The sequence below is a fragment of the Pholis gunnellus genome (genome assembly GCF_910591455.1).
Source record: "Pholis gunnellus genome assembly, chromosome: 1".
NCBI lineage: Eukaryota > Metazoa > Chordata > Actinopteri > Perciformes > Pholidae > Pholis > Pholis gunnellus.
The window spans coordinates 28,103,582-28,113,887 of NC_136528.1; the positions used below are offsets into that span (position 1 = coordinate 28,103,582).

Below are 10,306 nucleotides of genomic sequence, written 5' to 3' on the forward strand. Positions count from 1 at the left end.
TTCAGATGGTTCACTCGCGTGTCCACAGTCGCAGCAGATGACTGAGACGCCTGCGCTCTGCTCATTAATAACACCATCTGCAATCATCTCCGCTGGTGAAATTATATGTGAAGGTTCAAGCTCGGAGCCGGGAAGGTTACACAACAAAAAAAACTTTATTAGCATATTACGACACAACCGCGCCCTCCCGGTGCATTCTGGCTGACGGAGATCACGTCCTCCTGGCTTTGCGCGGGCGGCATCCGTTGTGCGGCACGGGGGTGTTGTCGGTGATCGATATCACCTCCAGGCCTCCCATCGTCAGGCCTTTGATCGCGGACTAAGCAACGGAGGAAAAATACATACATTCATTCATTAACGAAGCTAACGGGGACAGATCAAGATGTCTGGCTCCTCAAACAGCCTTAAAATGACCTCATAAAAACGACTGACATGAATGAGGTCTTCTTTCTTCATGCAGCGATTGGGTTATTTGAGTTGCACTGCCACTGTTAGACCAACAACACATTATTTTAGGATCTTATTGTGCCTCTTTATACTTTCATGTATCCTGTAACTTTGAAATATGAGGCCAGGAAAATGGCGAGGTCAATTTCCCACTTTTGTCCTGATAATTGATAGACTAACTTAAATAATCAAGTATTATGTAACAACATTCAAGATTTCTAACAGTTGAATGAGATGTTTTGGGGCCCAAAAGATGCACAGTAGAAACAAGTCTTCTTTATCTACTCACCAGACGTCCAGGACCGAGACCTTTGACCACAACTCGGACAAACGTCACTCCCTTGGCTGTGGCTTTCTGTTGGGAGGAGACGCACAGAGGATTGATGTCATCCATCGACCTCACTCGGCTATTCACAAACGCTAGAAAACTGACTTGACTGCATTGTCTTAATGCTAATAAATGTTTTATTATTTGTACCTGACAAAAATAAATAAATGCCATCAACATTTTGTTACATGATTGATTAGAGCTAAAACGATCGGTTCATTAACGCCAAACATACACGAGTTACAGCTTCACAATTCTGAGGATTTGCTGCTTTTCTTTGTCTAAAAGCTGAACAGCTTTCGGTTTTGGACCTTCAGTCACACACACCACCTTGGGATTCCTGATTGGCATTTTATCAATATTTTCTGACTGGTCAACCTCTAATCTATTTGGGGATTTCCCATCTGGGCTTTCAGTCACAAACAAAAACAAGAGATGAAGCTCCTATTAACATGTAGTCACCATATTTCCATTTTCTGCTCGAGAACATCTTTAAGACAGCAGCTCAGAATAATCTGCCCATGCAGGTAAAAGCTACGGTAGCATCACGATAATACGCCGTGTTTACTGCGAACCAGTGTGACCTTAACCCTGTCAGCCAGCAGCCTTCATAAATCAGCTGAATAGAAAGTCTAAATGAGCGCTTAACACCGACGGCTGCGCTCCGTCACACTCCTCAGTGAGGGCAGCTTACCTGCAACAAACGTTTAATATTCATCATAAATTACAGTTATGATGCTCTAAAAACGCTACAACTCACTTTATTATAAAGCAGCTTGAAAACCCCCTTCAGCTTGTGTGCTGTAGATAGACTAATGATTATGGAGATTAGCTCAGTCGTTAAAACCATACTCCCTCAGATCCTGTTGAAACGAGCTCAAACAGATGGAGGCGGTGAACCCCTACAGTATACGATCAGATGCTGTCCTGTGTTTCTCATAGGAAGACAACAGCAGGTGAAAGTTAACTCAAGCTCCTATAGGCTGCGGAAGCTCTGCCCTTCTTTTCACATTATATAGCAATGATTGTAGAGACCAAAATATATATTGTGTGTGTGTGTGTGTGTGTGTGTGTGTGTGTGTGTGGGGGGGGGGGGGGGGGGGGGGGGGGGGGTGTAGTGCTACGGTACTTGTGTTCTCTCCAATGCTCTAGAGCCATTTATCCTAAGGGAGACAAGAAAGGCTAATCCAATATAAATGATTATGTTACACAGAGTGGAAGAGCAACAATTTGGTCTTAACTAATATTGCATTCATTTTAAAAGAATACGAGTCCCGCTTCTATAATGGAGGGGGGGGGGCCTAACAAATCCTCACGTGTTGTTGAGAAACACACTGAACCTGATCCCCCACGGTGAGTTCCCGGGGGTCAGAGTACCACATGGGAAACGTACCGCAGCAGCAGAGATGCCCGCAGTCTGAGCAGCGATGGGCGTCGACTTCTTGATATTCTTGAAGCCCTCTGTTCCGCAGGACGTCCGGACCATCGACTGCCCCGTGCTCTCCGTCAGCTGGATGTGTGTGCTGGTGCAGGATAGGACAGGACAGTTGACTAGATTTTTATTAGTAAAATAAATAAACCATATATTGCCTAATTGGGGCTAAGGACCTTTTCTGTGGCATGAAGCTACAAATGTATTCACTCAGTCCACCAGGAAGAACTAAATAAAGCTGAACTTCTGGTTTGTAGAAAACTTTTAGAGATTAAAAAAATGAATGTTTGACAGAAAGAAAAGGTGGAACTAATAATAATGTTCCAGCAGTTCAGTACATCTGCTGTAAAAAGGATCTACTCAGTTTTATGTTCATATTTGTTCCCACTAGTACAATTTGGGATCCAGCAACCTTACCTATCCTAACTGATTTGAGGATGAAAATGATCTGAGTGAATCACTGTTTATTTGTCACATTTGCAGATTCCACTTACTTGTTGTATGTGGCTTTAATGTGAGCGATCGGTAACTCCTCAAACTTCTTTCCACCCCATCTCAGTGAACTCTCCTGGCCAATCATTGGAGGAAAATGGCTGGAGGTTTCAAATTGAGGTCAATATCACATCAACATGCAGTACGCAAACACATACATTAATAGAGGAAAATACAAGATATGAATCCAGAATTATTCTCTCAGTAGACGAACGTGTACATGAGCATGTGTGGCGTTGTCTGACCTGAACTCTCTGGAGGTTTTCCCAGAGTCTGTGATGGACGCTGCGGTCTCCTGAAGTCTGGCTGCACTGGTACACAGTGTTCGCTGCAAGCCAATGCTTCCACAACTGTAAACACAGAATCGCATTAGCACCATCGTCAATCAGCTCAAAACTATTGTCTGCTACGATCAAAACAAGTGCCATCCGGACATTAAGTACAATGTTGTATAAAAACCCATTGCTACATAACATGCAGCAAACTGACTTCATCAGGACTAACTGTTAGCCGTTAGCCAACAAGGATGCTAGTAAAACATACCCATAGAACACTTTCTGAGAGCTTCCACTTGCATTTAGGGAGGCAGACAGCTGTTGGCACACGTTACTCAAAGAACTAACTAATGTACAATTTAATTTATACATGTTTAATATATTAAGATACAAATTCGCTTTCAGAAACTTAGCTACTTCTCACACAACAAATGTGACATTGAAGGTCTGCCTAGACCTGGGATATCAATAATTGTTGAGGGGGGGGGCAAGGTCATTATTACACTATATACATTTATTACACGAGAAATACATGTACCATTTGTAAAGTGGATTGGAAAATAAATCTATTATGAATATTAAAATGTATCTCCGTAATATGTAGAGTGAGATGTTTGTTTTTAAAAAGTATATTAATATCAGCCCCCCCACACTTTTATCTGAATAGACCGTTCGTCTTGTTGCATGGAATTGTGGGTAGAAGTAGAAACATGCTGCCTTCACCGCCTCGTAAACCGTCGTAAATATAAAACCTCTCTTGTGAACACATATTTGATCCCTTCAAGTTACAATCATTCTGACTTAAGCTTTAGAGAACACACTTTTTACCACCAATCGGGAATTGGTGGTAATTTTTGCCACCGCAGGGAAAAACGTGGTAGAAAACCCCTCCTTCCGACATCTATAACACCAGGCTGTTTTCCTAAACAGTAACCAGGATTAGGATTTTCTTGGATGGACATTAAATGTAGCAAAAAAAGATGGCTGCGCCCTGTAGAAGGATGGCCAGTCGGTCTCTCTTACAGTTTCTGTCTTGCTTTACTAGGACAGCGGTCGGGAACGCGGGGTTTCGTCAGTTTTCCAGCACTTCTGTTTGTCGGGCGACTTTAATGACCCACAGTGTGATGGAAAGAGCTCGTTCTCCGTGGACTTTGATGGCAGCCGTGTGTCTGCAAAGGCTTCCGGTCATTTCAGCGGACTGCACCCCGATAGAGCAGCAGTTCAGACGGCTGATGCGCCAGGTGCGTTTGTTCAGCACGACACACAGGTGTAGACCGTGAAATGAAGAGTTATCTATCCCGTACAGCATGTGACCATGTTTACCATCCAAATACTGTTGAGGCATCAATTTTGGTAAAAAATATTTCCAAATGCAGCATGTGACCATGATAAAAATACATGCGGTGGCAAATGTGATTCCCAATTAGGTTTAATGGGTCTCAGAATCCTGGGTAACACCCGCTTTTATTTAATACATTTACATTTAATTTAGAACTCTCTCTAATCTTGTGGGGAGGCTCTTGAAGTTAACATACTGTAAATAAGATTATCTAACAGTATGTTGAGTTTATGGAATCAATTCATATTTTGAAATAACGTGCTATGATCAGTGAATCATGTCTGTGCTTGGATTTCTCCCCCTCCATGAACTCTGTAATTTCCAGCACATACAATTGTTGCAACTGTGCAGTCAAGAGGGGGAGAAGGCACACGTTAAACCAAATACTTAAATTCAGGTTTAGCAATCTATCTTTTTTGATTCCTTTTATTAGGATCATATCCTGAAGTAAAACATTGTAATATTTCTGTTGCCTGAATGAATAACAAAAACACTCTCAAATTGGGATCTGAAGCAAATTAAGACTTCATATACCGCGAGGTTCATTGGAGTAACATTTGATCTGCGTCAGTGTACCAGTACAATATGTATAAGTAATTTAGGATTATTGTGATATTTGAACTTATTGTGACATCAGCAGTAGAGTAACGTTCAGCTGCAGGAGGATATGAAGTAGATGACAGTCCCATTGCTCCATTCATCAGATGACACCCAGCAAAGATTTCCTTCTCGGCCCAGTAAAATAGAGGCATGCGAAGGGTCCTTGAATTTGAGATGGAGACCTGCTCCGACTTGATTTTCAGATGGAGCTGGAGAAAAGCTTGCTGTCGGACCACGAGCTGCGGCTGCTGGAGGACGCTGAGAGGATGAGTCGCAAGCAGGCGGACGACTACGACTCGGATGAGGACGACGACCACGGGGACCAGGAGATCGTGTTGGCTCAGGACCTGGAAGACTCCTGGGAGCAGAAGCTGAAGAGCTTTCAGCCAACGCCGAGGGTCACAGGTCAGCATGGGGAAAAATGGGGCGAACTGTTTGTCTAGTGGGGTGAACAAGTATACGGGAATGTACGTGGTATGAAAATCTACTTAAAGGGACAGTGTGCAAGATTTGGGGGCATCTAGTGGTGTGGTTGCAGATTGCAACCAACTGAATACCAAGCGTTTAAGAGAACTACGGCAAGCCAGTGTTTGGTTTGTCCCTTCTGGGCTACTGTAGAAACTTGGCGGACTTCGTGGAAGAGGACCTGCTCCCTACGTAGATATAAATGTCTTTTTCTAAGCTAACAAAAATGCAACAATTAATAGTTTCAGGTGATTATTCACTAATGAAAACATAGTTATGAGTATGATATTCCATCTCTGCTAATACATCTCCAGAAATGCAACACACTGGCACTTAAAGTATTACAAACGGTGAAGTATCTGATAGTATTCAGTCTTTTGCCTCGCTCCAATCATTAATCAAGTGAAACTGAAAAGAAATTGAAATAATGTGGGTTTTAAGGAAATTTCCAGGGAGGAAAGAGATTTGTATTACATTCAGTGCAAGATTAAACTTTTTTTTTTTTGACATTCACGAAATCTATTCGCTGCAGCACTCTCAATTTGCATTTTATTCCCAGTTGACATTTCCAAAGTTTGTGTCAAAGCTTGCCGTACAGTAGCAAGAGAGTCGATGCCGTTGAGTGGCGGCTGACGTTCCCGTCTCTTGTTTAGCTGATGCAGATGAGGACTTGACCTCGTTAGAGCGCTGCCTGGCCGACCCTCTGTTCCTCCTGGCCGAGCAGCAGGTCGCCGGAGAGAAGCTGTGGCTGCTGCCTCAGACCAGGTGGCAGGACGGAGAGACGCTGCGGCAGACGGCCGAGAGAGCCCTCGCTTCCCTGCCAGGTAACGTGGCTTTTTAAGGAAGCGGATGCAACCGCTGTTTGAAGGAAGCTGCTGATGTTTTGTGCTGATATTCAGTCTGCTGTTTTTAAACCATCAAAATGAGTATTTAGCAAAGTATTCTAGTCTTTTTTTCAGATTGAAATTTGCTGAATCATGAGCCACTGAAACCACTTTTCTTTCAGTTCCATTATTGTTTAATGCAGCTCGTGGAGACTTTAATTTGTTTTAAAATGACTATATATAAAATATAGATGTGTAGACAACATTGGTTTGAATCAGAAATGTAAAGTTCCATGTGCAGATATGTGCATAGATCTGTTCTCCCTAGATATAGAATTATTTTCATATTGTCAATTAATGTCCACAGTAAACTGTAACCTTATGAATGCTATTCACTTTATTTAAATACATTCATGTAAAGCCGTATCAATGCCCGAACGCTACTTAAAATCACTGTTGCGCCCATTGCACTGATAGAAATCTGATACTTTATGATGTTTTATTCTCATCTTAAACCACAAACGCGCTGAGCTTTACTGCCCTACCCTTTTTAATTTACGATCAATATAGCATCTTTTTTTAGGAAAATATTAACTGTCAATAAAAGGATACTGCAGTGTGAGAAGGTGTGGAAATTAGTCACAATGTATTTCGATTAGCCTCAAAGTCGTCGCTTGCGGCTGCATATACGGTTCCATCCATATCCTAAACATCAGCTTTTATAGGTTGTTTTATTGTCAACACGCTCCATTTGCTGCTTTATCACCGTATCTTCATCCAAATCTCTTTTAGCTGTCATGACCCAGTTTCATCCTCCGGATCATTAAAGTTTGATGCTGATCTTATCCAGAATAGCTGCTGTGCTTCTTGCACTGCAACCGTCCTTCAAACCTCCAACCGGCGTTTCACCAACCACACTGCAGCATGTTGTCACATCCGCACTTAGACCTCCAAAGATGAGGCTGCAGCTCACGGATCAGCGGCATTCAGCAGACGGCAGGACGGACGTTTGGGGTCACAGCTGGCCAACATGTGGACCAGCAATGATCTATCCCACCAGATGTTGAACGTTCGTCTTCTTTTCTCTCTCTCTCTCTCTCTCCTGACGGAAACCGAGCCTTTTAAGCTCCTAAGCATTTACACAAAACGCCAGTGACGGCGCATGTTAAACTGTTCCACAACACCGCTCGTGAACGATTAATGTGCCAACTCCATCAATCACTCCCCATTAAGACTTTCCACTTGACATTAACGCGTGCCATTCGGCGGAGGGTTTTTATTTAAAGTGCCTCACTGTGGCAGAGGTCGATCCATTTTTAATACAGCCAGACGGATCTCTTAACACGGCTGCGTTGGCTCCTTCCTCCGCACGTTTAGGCCAGCTGGGAGCATGTGATTCAGAGGACGTGAGGTTTGATTCAAACTTCATTGAGAAAAGTCACAGCGGAGGATGGGAAACAACAGTATCGGGGTAACACCGCACTTGATACGGCAAAAACTTAACAGGTGCAGCTTCTGCGTTAAACTTGGGAACATCTGCACTTTAGCTCACCTTTAGTCTCCAGCCGAACGAGCTCACACCCTGTTTTGTCTTCCCGCAGCAGCTGGTCTCAAGGCGACTTTCCTCGGCAACGCCCCCTGCGGAGTGTACAAGTACAAACTGCCCAAAGCCGCTCGGATGGAGAGCACGTTCGGAACAAAGGTGTTCTTCTTCAAAGCCGTCCTGTCGGACAGCGGGCCCCCCGCGGCCCCAAACGCTCCACTTCTGTGGGCGAAGAAAAGCGAGCTGCAGCGCTACCTGAAACCAGCGTACATGATGAAGGTCGACCGCTTCATCCTCGGCCTGTGACACCCAAACACAGAGCGGGGACACCGGCTCACGGAACAATAATTTATGAGGCGCAGAAAGTTAGCCTTGCAGTTTATCTGTCGTCTTGTATCATAAAGTGTTACGTCATCCGATATACGTGTTGTATTATATAAATAAATTGTTTTTTCCAAACACATTGTGTAGATTCCAAGGTTGGCAAAACCCTCAGATTTCACCTCTGCCTTACACGACCAAGTAATATCTAGGCTGTTACGGATACTTTTCAGAAATTATCTTAAAAATTAGTCCTGAACTTCGACTTATGAATAAAAAAGATCAGTAAAAGTAGCCATTTTTCAACAGAAGCCCAAAGTTGTGTCAAAGCAAAGTCAAAGTGTGATTCTTAAATAGTAAGTAAGCTACCCACAAGGCCCTCCCTCAAGCACAGAAACACCCAATAGCGAGCCTCAGAAGATGAGAAGCTGCGTCACATCGTCACGCACACCGTGTCGCGATTAAGACTCATCCATTGTGTCGCATGCTCCAATGTGCTGCAACATGCGAGAGGGAAGCTCACATTAAATATTTCCCCTGCAGTTGTGTCAACTCGTGCTATTTGAAAATATCGCTCGTAGAAATCGTAATGAGTCAAAGAAGGATATAGTAAGATTTAGCGTGAGAACCATCTGTGGAGGTCCTAATAAGAAGTTTGTGTGTCAATCAAATGTATGTTTGTTTCTGATTTTCTGATAACTTCAAACATTTCTGTAACCAGAATAATAATTTAATCTGGATCTTAATTATTATGTTTTGGAACTATGTTACTGTCCCTTAAGTGAGGTCGACAGGTGGTCAGATAGCCGTTTCTTTTCCTCTGTACACAGAAGAATGCTAGGAGAGTCAATCTTATCCTTAATAAACGATCTTTGTTTCTCCATACACAGAGATCGATAGAAGTGATAATCCGTTTTTTGATTAGAGGATCTTTGTTTTTTCCGTCTGTGCTTTAGAATAGTAGAAGTTGTGAGGAGGGAAAAAAGATTAGTTAGATTCTGAGAGAATAAAGTTAACTTTATATTGAATGTTAGACCACGAGTCACTGAAGAGCTGCAGTTTCGCCTGGAGATTCTTAGAACGTTTGATATCCTGGTGAGTGAATTGAAGTTCAATGCTTTTACCGTTGCATGTTAGCTTTGTTAGCATGAATGCTCGACGATATTTAGGAGTAAGTTTGTATGTAAGTTGTATTTTACGAAAAGAAAAAACCAGTCAGGATAAATCTGAAGAGGATAGGAAAAAAAACCATTCATGAAGATGTAATGATTGTAATTGAATGCCTTGAGTTATGTATGTTCGCTAATTAGTTGTTATATTGTGTGTGATGTTTACAGCCATGCGGGTTGCAGGCCCAGTTGAGTAAATTTAGTAATGAACTATTGTCCTGCATATGTGGCTGGTTAGGCTGTTTTTTTTTGTATCGCTTCTTCGCTGGAACCGGAGGTGTCGTCCATCCACCGTCCTGCCTGTCACCACTCTCTCCAATCATCGTACCATCTACCTTCACCTGAGGGAATCTCCATCTCAATCGGACATCACAGTTCACCTGGAGTCCATTTCACTGGACATTGTGCACAGGGGGGGCGGTAGGACATTTGAGAACTGAACTCTTTCTTTTATCATTTTTTTTTCAATTTAATTTTATTCCTGAGATCTCAGAGGTTTGTGTTGATTGTCATACTACATGCGTGGACCCCCTTTGGTGTTTGGAAATGTGTAGCAGTCAAACAAGTGACATTCACCAATCTCCTCATTGAACCTAGATTAGATTTGATAATTCCCCTAATTTCTGTCTATTCTGCACTGTCTCTAAAGCGACAGCTGCAGGGGGGTACATTTCCATAAAACTTTTTTTTCAATTTCTGATTTCTATGTTTTGCTGAACTACAGATAATAATGGTATGACTGCCATTCTAACCTGAAGTATAGCAGTTGTCTTAACGGAAGTGTTATTTATTTATTTATTTTTACACTTGCAGCAGTTAATGAGCACACCAAAAGCCGAAATGTTGCCAAATGGTGTTGCTGCCGCTTGGAGTGCACACTTACTCATGAGCTGCGTCGGCCCGGCGGGCCGGCTGGAGGGGATCTGTTGGGCTCCGGCAGATTCCCGTTGTCCGACAGTAGATGGCAGTGTTAGCACACCGGCGCCGGGAGAAGCTCTGTGAGGAGCCGTGTAATTACGCCTGTGTGGCGGTGACCCCAGAGGGGGGACTGCAGAGAGAGCTTTTCTGATC

General features: G+C 43.0%; 2 protein-coding genes across 2 annotated transcripts; one reads left to right on the forward strand and one right to left on the reverse strand.

Annotated features, from left to right (window-relative positions):
• Nucleotides 1–136: 136 nt before the first annotated feature.
• Nucleotides 137–3,407, reverse strand: mrps11 (mitochondrial ribosomal protein S11). Its single transcript, XM_079162611.1, has 6 exons — nt 3,243–3,407; nt 2,945–3,049; nt 2,702–2,800; nt 2,169–2,298; nt 737–802; nt 137–319 (listed from the first exon to the last, which is right to left on the reverse strand). Exons 1-6 carry the CDS (start codon nt 3,344–3,346, stop codon nt 212–214), a joined length of 612 nt encoding a protein of 203 aa, XP_079018737.1. The 5' UTR covers nt 3,347–3,407; the 3' UTR covers nt 137–211.
• A 544-nt stretch (nt 3,408–3,951) lies between these two features.
• On the forward strand, nt 3,952–8,507 carry mrpl46 (mitochondrial ribosomal protein L46). Its single transcript, XM_079162623.1, has 4 exons — nt 3,952–4,215; nt 5,117–5,318; nt 6,032–6,202; nt 7,804–8,507. Exons 1-4 carry the CDS (start codon nt 3,955–3,957, stop codon nt 8,049–8,051), a joined length of 882 nt encoding a protein of 293 aa, XP_079018749.1. The 5' UTR covers nt 3,952–3,954; the 3' UTR covers nt 8,052–8,507.
• Nucleotides 8,508–10,306: the final 1,799 nt, after the last annotated feature.